This window comes from Camelus bactrianus, chromosome 12, assembly GCF_048773025.1.
Source record: "Camelus bactrianus isolate YW-2024 breed Bactrian camel chromosome 12, ASM4877302v1, whole genome shotgun sequence".
Taxonomy (NCBI): Eukaryota; Metazoa; Chordata; class Mammalia; order Artiodactyla; family Camelidae; genus Camelus; species Camelus bactrianus.
Window position 1 is genome coordinate 34108940 of NC_133550.1, and position 15680 is coordinate 34124619.

The 15680-nt window shown below is 32.7% G+C and overlaps 1 protein-coding gene across 5 annotated transcripts in view; it reads right to left on the minus strand.

Annotated features, from left to right (window-relative positions):
* Positions 1-15680, minus strand: part of PARPBP (PARP1 binding protein) — a 57057-nt gene that overhangs the window by 25696 nt on the left and 15681 nt on the right. For 4 of the 5 annotated variants that reach the window (XR_012510705.1, XM_045522496.2, XM_010962801.3 and 1 more), the window contains exons 4-6: positions 13263-13370; positions 7841-8011; positions 6372-6526 (exon numbers count right to left, since the gene is read on the minus strand). Coding sequence is in view for 4 of the 5 variants with exons in the window: in XM_045522496.2 (XP_045378452.1) it covers positions 6372-6526; positions 7841-8011; positions 13263-13370 (434 nt within the window). In the remaining variant the exon portion in view is untranslated. Of the gene's footprint in view, positions 1-6371; positions 6527-7840; positions 8012-13262; positions 13371-14719; positions 14774-15680 lie in introns of those variants that run through there. The other variant, XM_074375167.1, reaches the window with a different exon arrangement.

Here is a 15680-nt window from a genome sequence, read left to right on the forward strand (position 1 = left end):
ATGACACAGAGGGAATTTAAGTGGGGAGGTAGGGAAGAAGAGGGTATTCAGGAAAGCATCCCAGAAGATACATTATGACTACTCTGGATAAACATTAATAGAAGAATTTATGTGAGAAAGAGGTAAACTGACGCTCCTAACTACTAAATGCATCACATTAAAGCCCTAGGGCAGAAAAAGAAAAATGAAGCTAGTGAGGAGAAACACAATTAAATCCCCAAGCCTGTATCAAAACATAATGACTGAAAGAATAATAAGCAATAATGTAAATAATTGGTAATATTTTAATGTAATCATTGACTATCTTTACTATATAGAATAATTTGGCTTTTGCCTACCATCTTTAAGAATTTGATAACTATTTGCTAAAATAAATTACATCTTTAAAAATTAAATGTAACTAAAGGTGCTACAAGAAATACATTGAAAACACTTCTGAAATTTTTTATGAGAAAAATATAACATTAGAATTCTGGACTGGATAATTTCAACCAGATTTAACATTCTATAAATGTGTAATATTTAGCTCAATAAATATAAGTCAGGTGTGCACTAAAAAGTTGTGTAGTAAACTGGAAATACAGGGTTTTAAACGTCTGAACAACAAGGAGCTAATTTATGTATTCTGAAACCTCTAATTTAAGATGTTTTTCAGGTGAAAGTATAGTATTTTATGGTGGCACCTACTGGCAAAGTGTAGAAATGCAGCCAAATAATAGCTAAGATGGCATGATGAAAAGCTGGCAGTGGGGAGGTATGATTTTAATTCCTTCCCTGTCTGTCTATCCCCTATCCTTCCCTGGACTCAAAGATTAGTGATTCCCTACCACCCTATTATAAGACTTACCCTTAGCTCCAGAAGTTACATACATTTTTATTTCTGAGTTTTAATGTTGAGAGAGACAGAGGCCACACTGAGATACAAGTAGGAGGTAGAGAGTACAGAATTTGTACATAATACTGAGGTTTCTGGAGTTTTACCCTGTACCTAATATGGAATCATTGAAGAGTTTTCATTATTGGAAGTAACATCTGCTGTTTTAGAAAGACCACTGGCAGCAGTGAGGACAACAAGATGGGGCAACTCAAGATTGGAGGCAAAATGAGTAACTCAGAGATAAGTAAAAAGCTCTAGGCAAGAAAGGATCAAAGTCTGAAAACAGACTTTCTATAAAGAATCGAAAAAGGTAGTAGCTGTAGGAACAGAGATGAGAAGAATATAAAAAGTGTTGAGTAAGAAGAACCGATGGATCTTGGTGACTGAAGGGATAGAGAAAGGGGGGAAAAGAAGTTTAAGATATGTTCCACATTTCTGCTTGGGTGGTTGGAGGGAGAATGGCTTCATCAAGCTGGGTTCTTTAGGAGGATAAGCAGGGAAAGATGAAGATTTAGTTTGGGAGATGCTAAGTTTGAGTTTCCTTTGAGGTAACAACTTATAGGTAGTTAAAAGATATATTTTTAAAATTCAGGAAAGGGTTTGAATTTCACCGAATTAAGGATTTAGAATTTGCATATATGCTGTCAGAGAGGTAGATGGAAAATAAGAAAATGAGGGAGATTTCAGGGTACTCAGAGTAGGGAATAATAAGTTATGGGGAAAAGACTTCTAAGAGAGAAAATGATCAAATTTGAGGACTCAAAAGAGACCAGAGACTACTGCCAACTAGAAGATCATAAATTGATCTTTGGCAGTATAGCTTTAGTGGAGTGGAAAATTGAATGAATGTGAGTCAGTTAAATACAGACAAAGAAGTAAATACTGAGTGCCTACTCTGTGCCAGAAACTGTGCTAGGGCTAGGCAATATTAGTGAAGAATACCAAGAAAGCCCTCACAGAGTTAACAGCCTCATGAGAAATTGATATTAAATAATTACAAATTGGGAAGTAGAATAAAAGACAGCATTTTTTCAAGAATTTCAACTATAAAAGGAAGAAGGAACTGACAAAAACAGAGAAGATGATTTGCTGTTTTTTCTTATAATCTTTATAGACTGAGGCTAAAGGACTAGTAGAAATTGAAATTATATAACAAAACAAATAACCAATGAAACGTTGTCCCAGTAGGTTACCCACATTATATCACTATTGGAAATATCCTCCCTTCTCCTTCATTTCACCTCCATTCTCCATGTCTGGGTAACTCCTTCAAGTTCATCCTTCAAGATTAAGCTCAACTCTAACAACCATCCAGGTGAACACTCCTGACACTCTTATCCTTGGCTCCCATAAACTAGGTCAATTGTCCTTTCCTCTGTACATCCTTCTATTATTGCATAAGTAGGATATATCTTTTTGGTTTTTAATAACTTTCCTTTTTAAAATCATGAAATGAATATATACTTAATATATGTAAAACTCCCCATAAAGAAGAAAATAAAGACTGCTCAGATGGACTATTTAGACACCCATTTGCACAGCCCACTATTTAAACTCCCACTTCTTCAGTATCTTCCCTAGAAAATAGAGTAATTACTTATCACGATCAAATAGGATATTCAAAGCAACTGGCTGCTAAGTTGAAGAATTGAAGTCTATTTTCTCACCCTGGATGCCTCTAAAATGTATGTCTGTCCTGTAATACAGAAGTGTACGTACAAATACACTTCTACCTGGCTGACAACTTAGACTAACCAGAAATTCCTCCAAAAAGAAGTATCATTATAACAAATTACATTGGACTGAATACATGCATTTATATCTGCTCCCTCATAAAGCCCCACTAAAATGATAAAAAGGCAAGGGTTTAAAATCATAAAGAAAAAGAGAATGGGAGAGGAGACAATAGCCAATGAGAGCAGGGACATATCATGAAAGTACAGAAAGATAAAAAGCAGATGGGCAAGTGATAAACTGACTACCCAGAACAGAGAAAGCTATAACCTAAGCAAATGCTAAAAGAAACACCAATAAGAAGCAACCTCAGAAACTCTCAGAAATTGAAGGCAATCCTGTAGGCTAGAAGGTGAAGGTGGGGTTGCAAATAAGAAAGGTGGTTGACAGTCTATATAAAAAACACAGAGACCTCTACATCTCCTCTCTTATTCTTAGCAGTCAGGCTAGTGCACTTCTCTCACCTCAGCATGGAAAGCAGGATTACTCTGAAGAAACTAAGCCAGAGAGGCCCCAGACCTAGAGGCACCAGGGACTGAAAACAGAGGGACTGAATAAAAGTCTACATGTTGAACGGCGAGACTCAGCATCAACTTACCGTCCTCAAATCCCAGAATACTGCTAGCCAGACTTACAGTTTTCAGAAAGAGACTAAAGGATGCCTCTGTGGAAATTGTTGGGCAAGTCCCAAAGAAAAGACCTGTAGTTACTCACATTTGGAGAATCCCCAACAAAAGCACCAACTGGCTACCGTAGTATAATGAAGTCCATTGTACAGAGCTGCGAATCAGCTTTATAGGGCCTCATTGTTAAATACTAAGGAACAGCCAGAATCACCATACATTTTAGGAACACCTCTAACATGACAAAGGGCAAAAACAAAAAGAAAAATACTCAAATTAGGTGAAACAAAGACCATCCAATAAGCAGATAAAAATAATCTTAGAAAGTAAATAATCTTAGAGAGATAAATGAAACATGACATAAGATCATATACAATCAAATGTGAGAATAAAGATGTTTACCTACCATTTACTTTTTCTCAGAAAACTACTTGAGCAATATAAGGGGTTTAACCAACTAAAAATGGAATCATGAGATCCAGGAAACAAGGCAGAGGCAAAGAAAATTCACAAGGTACAGAAGCTTCATGGTTGCCATTCTGAAACAGGCATAGTAGGCAAAAGTACAGATTGAATGAGGAAGATAGACAACTCTCCAGAAGGAATGCCTTCAAAGGCAAAAAACCAGAACTGACAGATGACCTAATAAAAACAAGAAATTGTATAGTTTTGTTGACAACTTTGATAAAGAATTGATGATAAATATATAGGAAGCAAAGCAAAAGAAAAAAGTAGATAATCAATAACTCTAGAAAAAAAACAAAGCGTTGTACAAGAAAGAAAGTCTAATCACAGTATATAATATAGCTAAACAACAAGGTCCTACTGTACAGCACAGGGAACTATATTTAATATCTTATAATAAACTATAATGGAAAAGAATCTGAAAAAGAATATATATATGTATACATACATATAACTGAATAACTCTGCAGTATACCAGAAACATAACATTGCAAATCAATGATACATCAGTTAAAAAAAAAGATGCTCCATATCACTAACTATTAGAGAAATGCAAATCAAAACCACAATGAGACATCACCTCACATCTGTCAGAATGGCTATCGTCAAAAATACCACAAATAACAAATGTTGGAGAAGACAGGAAAAAAAGGGAATTCTTGTACACTGTTGGTAGAAATGTAAATTGGTGCAGTCACTATGGAAAACAGTATGGAGGTTCCTTTAAAAACTAAAAATAGAACTACCATTTGACTCAGAAATTCCACTCTTGGGTATCCATCTGGAAAAATAAAAACACTGATTTGAAAAGACACGTATGTTCCATTGTTTATAGCAGCATTGTTTAAAACAGCCAAGACATGGGAACAATCTACCCAACAACAGATGATTGGATTAAGATGTGAGGTCTATATATATATAAAATAATGGAATATAATAATATAATGGAATATTACTCAGGGATAAAAAATGAAATAATGCCATTTGCAGCAATATGGATGGACATAGAGAATATTATGAAGTTATTAGTGAAGTAAGTCAGAAAGAGAAAGACAAACACTATGATATCACTTATATGTGGAATCTAAAAAATAATACAAATGAATGTATATACAAAACAGAAACAGATTCAGATACAGAAAACTTATGGTTACCAAAAACAGGGAAGGGACAAATTAGGGGTATGGGGTTAACAGATACAAACTACTATATGTAAAATAGATAAGCAACAAGGATTTACTGTATAGCACAGGGAGTTATACCCAATATCTTATAATAAACTATAACAAAATATGTGCAAAAACACCGAACCACTATGCTGTACACCTGAAACTAACACAATATTGTACATCAACTATACTGCAATAAAAATGAAATTTAGCTGCATAAAAATTTAGCTACATAAAAATTTCTTTTAAGTAAGATATAGAAATAAATACAAAAAAATTAAAAGTTAACTCCTTTGAGTTTTTACTGTCAGTGTGTAGTACTATTTGACTTTAACAAAATATACCTAGACTGCTTTGCTAAAAATAAAATATTTTTAAAAATTAATTATCTGCTATCTCAGAAGATATGGCCAGGTGATATATTAATTGGAAGTTCATAAGAAGTCACTGATACTGACTATAAGTCATATTCAAACCCTCTTTCAAATTCACTTTGTTTTAATCTATATCTATATATGAAGATAGATGGAAACAATTCAGAATAAAATCCTGAAAAAAATTCTTCCTGGAATCTCAAAGTGGAAAGAAGTTTTATAGAGTGACATATAGTGACTAACAGAATGGGTCCCAGGGTCAGAATTGAATTCAGATCTCAACTCTGCTACTTAATATCAATGTGACTAAGGTAAGTTACTTAGTCCCAATGCTTCAGTTTCTTCCACCCTAAATTGGGTTATCTATCTAGCACATATAATGTAAGGTTGTTGTAATGATCAAATATAATCCCCATATAGAGCTTAGTATAATGTTGGACATGTAGTAAGTGTTTGATAAATGCCAACTATTTTTATTAGTACTACGCTATGGCATACCAGCCAAACTGACAGTAATCTACCGTGTTTGGCTAGCATATACAACCCACTTTTGCGCCCCACAAACTAATCTAAAAATAACTCACCAACCAATATACTTATATTATAAATGAGAGTCTATCATATTTTAAAAAAATCTCTTATTTTCAATATCATTTAAAAAGGAATTCCAGATGAATCAAAGATTTACACATAAGAAAATGAAAAAAAAACTAGTAGAAAACAGAATATAGAATTCATCACATTTTTATCAATTTCCTTACTCATTCTTGATATGGGTTTCCTTTATTGCTAAATTGAAAGTTTAAAAAAATTATTCAGTCATTTCCAATCCTCAAAAACCTATTTCTTCTGGAAAAAAGATGAATGGTAATCCCTCTTCTCTAGCCAAATTTAATCTAAACATGCCATTTGACCTTGGCAAAAATTTTAGGATCACAGATAGGCAGAAATTTAGGTTGGGGGAGGTCATGTTATCATAATTTATTCACATAGATGTCTGTTTCTTCTCCCTAGTTAGGTCTGATGCTTGGTCATTTCAATAACTCTTATATGCAAATCTACCTCTATTTCTGTGAAGTTTTAAAGACAGATTAGTAACACCCATTTGTAATTTATGAAAAGTCATTACCTTGGATTTGGTATTTCTCCAAGAATCTCATCTAATTTGTCAATGAAATTAATAAAATGAGACAATCCTTTTATATGTGTCCTTAAAGGATCAGATGGTGATGGTGCATATCCTTTCCCTCCAAGCTCTAATGTTCTAATAAATGATGTGGCCACCTGTGAATTAAAACAAATAATTTAGTCATGTTTAATGATTTAACAAGTTAAAACTACATATTTTATGAAGCTAGGTACATTTACATATTTCTAGGTACACAGGTAAAGTGAAGCACTTTTTAGACTCATACCATACTTTCATTCAGAAGTAAATAATCAAAAAAACAGGTGCCATGGAGAATTCATGCCAGTAAGGGTGATGGCAATGCAGGTGGAGACTGAGGAGCCAACTTACGGACAAATTAAGGGCATAAGAATATGTTCATAAGAGTATATCACTGTCTATAAAGAATTAGTTGGTAAATATATTCTTAAACATAGATTGACTATTAGCTATTGGAATTGTTACATGGAACAAAGGGATTTTTCAGTGTCAATCATGTTGATTTATTTAAGGTTGGGCAATTAATTTAACTTTTCCAAACCTTAGCTTCTTTATTTGTAAAATAAAGATTTAGACTAGATAATTACTAAGTCCCAGGTAGCTTTTCCCATGTAGCTTTCTCTTTTTTTGGAGCGAGGTGTGGGGAGGGAGGTCATTAGGTTTATTTGTTTTTTAATAGAGGTACTGGGGATTGAATCCAGGGCCTCCTACATGCTAAGCATGTGCTCTACCACTGAGCTATACACCCCTCTCCATGTAGCTTTCACATCTTAGAATTATTTGATCACGTGTAGTTCAAAACACCTTGTCTTTACAGTGATAAAAATACACTTATACGTAAGACTATCTCCATCAAAGATAAAATGTTCTAAAGCTGTATTTTTCAAAGTATATCCTAAGAAAGAAAAAAAAATCTATATAAAATTTCAATAATCTGGGGAAAGTTTCATGGTTAAATAACTTAGGAAACAAAAGATTAAATAACAAGGTTAACTTAAGCAGATTTCTTTATGGCAGGACTTCTCAGAGTTTTTGACATATAAACATGTATTATGTATATCCAATAAGGGTATATACAATTTCTAACTTTTTGCCCTTGGAAACATTTACTCAAAGAGGAACTTTTGGAAACGTTTATTTAAAGAGGAACTTTTGCCTCTGGAAATATTTATTCAAGGAGAATTTAACAGGGCTAGCACTCTACAGAACATATGTTGGAAAACACCACTTTAGAGAAGTTCTCCCTTATCAACTTTGAAGGATATGGTAAAAAATAAAAATACTATGGGTCCTCAAATATAGAGGCAGAACACATATTTGCAATTTAGAGTTTGTTGTTTTATCACAGTTACAAGAACTCTATATTAGGGTACATGGCTCTACTGTTCAAAGAGTTTTTAAAAAGTCTTAAAAATGTAACATGTCCATACCAAAAAGATAGACATCTGTTTCTCTCGAGCAGCATGTTTCAAAGCAGTGAAGGCTTCTCTTCCAAGTCCTCTATCAGGAATATTGAGAATATGAGCCAGAGCCAAGTCATTCTTTGAATTCACCAGCAAGTTTAAGTAGGAGTAGATAATTTTCTTTGCTAGTAACCGCACCTGTATAATAAAATATTATTTTCTTTATTGAAGATGTTCTAAATACAAAGATCATCTCTTTTTTATATGCAGTAAAAATATTTATGACTATTCAATAACAATATCTTACTCAGCTCTTTGGGAGCAGAGAATTGCCACATAAACCAAAAGTTGGAGTTAAACAATTAACATTTCCTTGCTCATGAAACCAAGTTGCCACCTATGATACTCTATGAACAAATAACAACCTATCATAATAGTTGGAAGATGTCTCTTAGAAAATATGTAAAAGATACAGTCCAAATTATTAAGGAAGTCTTGAGTTTTCATACATCTTAAGAGAACTTTTAAAGACAACATGCTTTTGGATTACTTTAATTTCATGTGGAAAAAAAATTCTTGAAATATGGGAGGCAGTCAGGGTCAATTTAAAAAACCTCAATGGACAGGAAAATGTAACCTTAAATACGGACTCAAAATACAATTTAAGTGAAATTTATTAAAAGAAAGAGTTTAAATATTAACTATGAAACTTTTCTTTCTTATATATTAAAGAGAGTAAATGTGACCTTTGCAGGGAGGCTCTCTGATTTTCCAAAATAAAGTAGTGTCAGCTGAAAAAAAATGCACAATGTGAGAGTTGTGAGTTAAGTGTTATTTGGGTCAAAATAAAAACTATAGCTGGGAAGAAAGCCTCTCAGATAGCTCTGAGGCACTGCTTCGAAGAGGTAAGGTGGGAGGTCAGTATTACATGTGATTTTAGTAAAGTGGGATATGTGCACGCCAGCACACATTTTGGCAGAAGGTTGCTGCTAGTCACGAGGAGCAGATGTCTCCGTTAATGTTTTTAGTGCTTTCCGAGATATGAGAAGATACAAGAAACTGCGCTCATAAAATCTCTTGAAAATATCTAACTCTGTGAAGGCCTGTTCTGTCAGTTTTTCCCAGAGAACAGAGTGCCTCATTTCTGATCTCCACCCTGAACTCCATGGAGGGTGGGTTGAAGGTCAGTGACTGCAGTGGCTCGTGATTTCATTCATATAGAACCAAATGGCAAGTATCAACTTTTTCTTGGCAGTGGCAATTCACATATTCCCTTTCTTATCACCCTGTTATAACTGCATATCTGCCAGTTATAATTCTCTGCACAAGTCTTAATTCTTTCTGATACTTTGTTTATTTTCTTAATCTTTCTACTATTTTATGTGTTCTGTGAGAGCAAATGATGTATCCTTAGAGCCTAAAAGAATGACTGGCTTTATAGCAGGTAATCAATACATTTTTGTTAACAGGTTCTCAATCAGTTTTCGTTCAATGACAAATGAAAGAAAAATTAATATATGCCCTTTTAGATATTTCAAAATTGAAACTACTGATAAAAACTTATCTGGGACCAAATAAGTACTTATATATTTTTATCATATTGCCTTAAAAACAGAAGTACTAGGATACAACTAAATTAAAATTATCTTTAAGATTTGTCCTAAATCTTATAAAATAAGGTATAACACAGTTTTCTGCTCATATTTCAAGTGTCTTTTTATCTTTACTTTCACAGTAAATCACAATACTTAATGAATCTATAATACAAAGGTTTCCATTTTAACTTCACAGTGCAACAGTCTGTCTAAAAACATATGAATTTCTTCTTTATCCCTTTGAAATTCGGGAAGGGTAACACAATTTGCCAAAAATCAAAGCAGAGAAAAGTGACATTCACAATGGAATCAGAAACTTCTTTACATTTTCTATATTTAATCTCATGCAATCTCTGTTTTCACTGTATTTCTGCTGTTCAAAAATAATGAGAGTTTATCAATATGTGTATGTCTAATTCTTATTACGTACAAAATCTGGACTTAAACTCCCATATCTACAACTTGCTCTTTAAGGCTAGCAAATTCTATTCTTCTGATCTGCGATTCTAGACAAACATCAGGGAAAAACATCTTGGAGTCCTCACAGTTAGAGTGTTTCTTTTAACTCATGGCTACAATTGGAAATCTATCCCTATCATTATGGTCAGATAACATGGCAGTTATGGTTTCCCTGCTCTTGTATTTGCAAGTGGGTTTTAAAGAGGCTCTCTGGAAAAGCATTCCACATAAATATAGTTATGATGTCCAGAAGCAAGGGCCTAAATAGAAAAATCCACAAAATTGAAGCTTTTACCAAGATACCAAAAATAAAGATATTGTTCTGTTTATTTGTTTAATAAACTGATTCTATACATACCACAAAGTATTTGCAATGTTTGTTCAGAAGTTGAACAATTTTATTTAAGCTTTCTGATAATTTCAAGTTAATAATTACTGAAATGCAGATATTCCATCTCAATTTGAAGAAAGTCAGTTTTTCTATATTGAGAAGATTAATGATTTATACAGGTATTTTTTTGCTTTCTTGGTCAACACATAAATTCTTAGCTATAATGAATCAAAAAAAGTTGGATTAGAACTAATATATCCGTAGAATTTTTTATTTAACTGATTATTTTCTTTCAGGTCCTTTATTCTATTTCCCCTTCATTACCTTAGAATTTCTAAAGCAGTAGTTTAGTACCTTAGGGAAAATTAAATGAAGTAAAATTTAAAAAATAAGGAAACAAAAATATCGTTTCTCTAATTCATTCCGTTCATCTACTTGAGGAACTGGTGTGGCATTAGTAAGCACATTTGGTGATCAAAATATATTTTTGCAAGACTGCTGCCCCAAAAGTCACTCTGGAATTTTAATAGAAATATACTGCCTTCCAAAAATGCTTTGTAAAAAGAAAAATTAGAAGTCTGAAAGTAATTGAAAAATGGTTGACAGGATGGCTATTACTTTAATAGTCCTCATAAAATTTAACCCATCAGTTAAATGGTAGATAAAATTCTCTTAGAAAATATAATCCAAGAAGGCAAAAGATAAATAGTAGAGGATTAATGCAAAGAAACTCATTGTTTTTCAAATGAGAAAACTATAAGCTTACAATGAAGACCCTTCAGTTTCTATATACTATAATCTTCTTTCATGGATATCCCTTTAAGATAGTATTTTATATCTATAAGCCAAGACTCTAAAAGCTTAGGCCATTTTACGTGTACCAAATTAGTTCATTCTTCTTAAATAAAAGGCACAATAACAATTGTTTCCTCCTTGTAGAGCCTAGAAGACAGATCAAAGAGAAGTGATTTATAAGTGATCTTGATGTATGAATGTACTCCTTTAAGCACCACTGAGAAAAAACAATTTGGTAAACACTTTGTCAAGGTAGGATGAAAAAACAAGGGGAGTGAATGCAAAAAAATTAATTTCTAGCAGGAGAAAATAGTTACAAATCACTACAAGAAAACTATGCCTGGGCAGGAAACAATTGAAGGTGGGCTTAGAATATTTTCTTGCACCAGAAAAGAGGGACGTGCTCAAAAGTCTAATAGGGCATATAAAAAAAACACAGAAGCCAGCTTGAAGGGGACCCCTATATTTTAGCATCAAAGATTTATGACTAATTGATTTTAAAACTTTGAATAAATAAAAATCCGTAAGTACACAGTAACATATACACATATAAAAAAGAAAAATAGAATAAAATTATCTAATTTGCTTCCTATAGTACAAGTAACTATTACACCAACTACTAAACTGGTAATTAAAGAGAAAGAATTACATAGTGACCCTACCATTTTTAGAGAACTGTACTTCATACCAGTTGATAAGATACAGCTCTTCTTTACTGAGAAGGAACATGTAAAGGCATAACAGAGTTAAAAGACTCACCATTCTGCAAACTCTAAAGAAAAACTGACTCAGACAAGGATCATCAATGCATGCATAAAACCATTTGGTGAAAGGTTGGAAAACAGGGTATTAACAGTGTCAGAGTATCACAGATCTCTTCTGACAGCAAAAGGAAAACTACATCTTTATACTGGAGAGACCCGGCAATTGAGGAGAACTTGGGTTTGTGTCTTCTGATGTGACACAAAATGAAACAGTCAGCATCAGTGTGAAGTATTTGTTAGGAAATGTTAAACCTCAATCTAAACAAGCTTTTAGATGTAACTTCCATTTTATCGTAAATAGAGGAACAAGTTAAATAATACCAGTAGGAACTCATCAGATGACAAGAAGGAAAAAAAAAAGACTTGTGGGGAATACTTCTAGATTAAAAGAATCTAAAGAGACATAAAACCCATTATGGGGACAAATGGAGAGATCTGAATAGGGAAGATAGCGAATGATACTAGGGAATATTTAAGTTTTCTTATACATGATATAATGACATTGCAGTTATGCCCTTACTCTCAGGAAATGATATGCTGAAGAATCTTAGGGATTAAATGTCATGATGTCAGCAACTTAACTTTCAAATAGGACAAAAATCACTTCTAGGCCTTGTGGCTGAGATCAAGTGGAGTACCAAATAGGACAGAAAAAATATTAGATTTTTCTAATATATAGAAGATATAAAGCACATTATTAAGCCTAGGAAGTAGGCAGATAGCTATTTATTTTGGAGCAGTGATAAAATATATTTTTAAAAGTGCTACCTGCATAGCATGGGACTTATGGGAGAATCTGCCTTAGCAACGTTTCCTGAAAAATGAGGGTGATTCATCAAGCGTGGTAACTTATTGGAGCATTTGGATTTGGAAGTTAGCATATTCTAGACCTTTTATATACCACATTTTTAGATATCATTTTTCTAATAATCTTAAACTTTCATCTTGTCAATGGTAGTTTTATTAAGAAACTTTCATAAACACAAATTCCATGATTAGTGAAGGATTATTACAACTAATTAGGTACCTAGCATAATGTTCAGCAGAAGGTAAATTATATTAGAATAAATCTGTACTACTTTTCTTGTGGTTTGTTTGCACAACAAATCCTGTTGTTAGAACTTGAGATGCATTAGTTATTCTACTCCAGAGTGCAGAACAGATTTTTCTGTTGTACGTATCTTTCTAAAAATCAACCATTTAAAATGCTAACTGTGAAGTTTACCAAATAGAAAACCTGTACCTTCAAGTACTTTTCTGATACCTGGAATGATAACCTATTTTTGCACAGCTCCTGTTACCATGGCCAAAACCATGAATAAACTGATTATTATCATGTGCCTGCCAGTTTTCAATGTATTACTCCTTGTAAACATAGTTTTATTTAAACAAATTAAAAACTTTTAAAAAGAGAAAAAAAAAACAGCAACTGTAATGTACAATCAATTCATAGTGATTTGAAGAGGATCATATCCTGTTTTAATTTACTCATAATTTATCCATACCTTTTCATTATCCTGGTTGTGTTTACTCATTGGTGATGTTGGTACACAGAAATCAGTTTCATCATCTACTGCATATTGTCTGCCACACAGAAAATCCCGTAGTTGACTCTGTAAGTAATGTAGGATAACAAAATATTATGCCAACTGTAAAAAAGTATTTCACACTTAGCTTTAGTTAGTGCCTCTGACGTTCCAGTGTACAGCGTATTACGTGACCTGTCAGCAGTGCATAATACACATAGAATTAAACTTCCTATCAATCTCTTTCCAGTACACATGAATTCAGTTTTACACATTTAGAGTTAAGAGATAATGTTGGAAATTTCATCTGAGCCTTTTATTTTTATGGAAGAAAATTAAAGACAAAGAAGTCTTACCTAATGCCCACAATAAATGCTTCATTTTGTCATATATATATACGTAAATCTATTGTTCTAAGTGGCATAATATTTCAAATAAAATGAGATTTCATGAAAAAATAATTTATAGAGATATTTGCTTTCAGCCTGCCATACTACTCAACATTTCCATATTATTTCATTTATTTTAAGGGATCTAAGATCATATAGGTATGTATAAACACACATACACACACACACACATATGCACACACATACACCATCCTGATAAGTAAATCTGAGAAAAAGATACAAACTGAATTAACAGCCCAAGAGATAATGCAAAGTTACAACTGAAGTAAGTCATCAGTATATACTTCTTAAAAAGAAATAGTGTTTGCCACAATTCTATTGATGTGATAAGCTAGTACTCATAAAGAGTTAATCATGAGAGGAAAAGAAAGCAAAACTAGAGAGCCTAGGATTTTGTTGTTCATAACATATATAATTTTTCAATCTCAAAATTCAAGATCACCAAAAAAAGAATTCACTATTCAACAAATTTTGAATAAAGGTAGTCCTCACATTTGCAGTTCTTATGTTTTCAGAAGAGATGTTAAAAGCAAAGATTTATTTTTCCATAAACACAAATGTTATTTTTTAAAATGAGAGAATATTAACTTCTGGTTAAAAACCATTTTCATATTTAATTACATGTAAAATGCATTATTCTAGATCAGTTCAGTGGGTCTCCAAGTATGGTCCAAGGACTCCTGAGGTCCTTAAGACCCATTTAGGGAATCTGGGAAGTCCTCCCTTTTCCAACTATATATCAATGTGACCCGAATTTTCTTGATATACTTCAGTCAAAACAACATATCAAACAGAAGCATACATGAGAATCCAGCTATTTTCTATCACATATGACACTAAAGGCATTTGTAAAAATGTAAAATAATGTCACTATTCTCATAATTTTTTTTATTTTTAGAAAATTAAGTTATTCTTTGTTATTTCTATTAAAATGTAATACATTTATTATCAATATTTTAATAAGTGATAAACATACACATTTCTCAATTTTATTTAATATGGCAAATATCAATAGATATAACTCACATGAACAAAATCTCCTTTTAGTCCTAAATAATTTTTAAGAGTGTAAGGAGGTTTCCAGACCTAAAAATTGGACAAGCACCTTATTTAATATAGCAGAAAATTTTCTGAGGTAAGCATAAAAATCGCAATACATTTGCTGTGACATACTATTAATTTTAGATTTGTACCTTTACTGATTTGACACATTGCTATTCATTGTATTTTTATCCTCTTATTAATTTGGAAGATGTACTATTTTTTCCCACTATGTTCCACTAGTGGTTACCTTCACTTTCCCTGTTTTCAATCAGACTCATATTTCTCTATTCTTATTTAAAAGTGATAACACTTGCTACTTACCCCTAACAAACTACAAAGTTTAGCAGTTCTGATTCTAAACTAGTATCAGAATCTCCCTTAGTATAAGCCTTCCATTTTAGCACACATATTCCCAGTCCATCCTTATCATTTTAACTATACATATACTCTCCAAGTTTTAATGCACACTACCATCTTCCCCTAGATAGATATCTGTTCAAGTTTATCTGTTTAATTATTATTGTCTTTGGAAAGGTAAATGCTTCACAAGAGGTATGATGATGACATTCTGTAAATTTTTCCATGTCCTCACAAATCCTTGCTTTAATTTGGCTGATAGATGATATCTTGGTTGAGGATGAGATTCTTAGGTCCCTGTCCTCTTCTTTCAGGACATGCTATTTAATGTTCTGTTCTTTTTAAATAACTTGTTCTTTCTGCAGGAAATTAATTTTATCTTTATCCTTAAGAGTTCAGGAATTTTACCAGGATATGTCTAGGTATGTCTTTTCTCATCAATTCAGCATGAAACTTCATAAACACTCTTAACCAGGAGACTCAGGAAAATACTTATTATAACAAATGTAGTTGTAACATATTTATTTAATCATGGCCTCTTTAGCATCTATTCTTTTTTCTCCTTCTGGGACTCCTATCATTTATA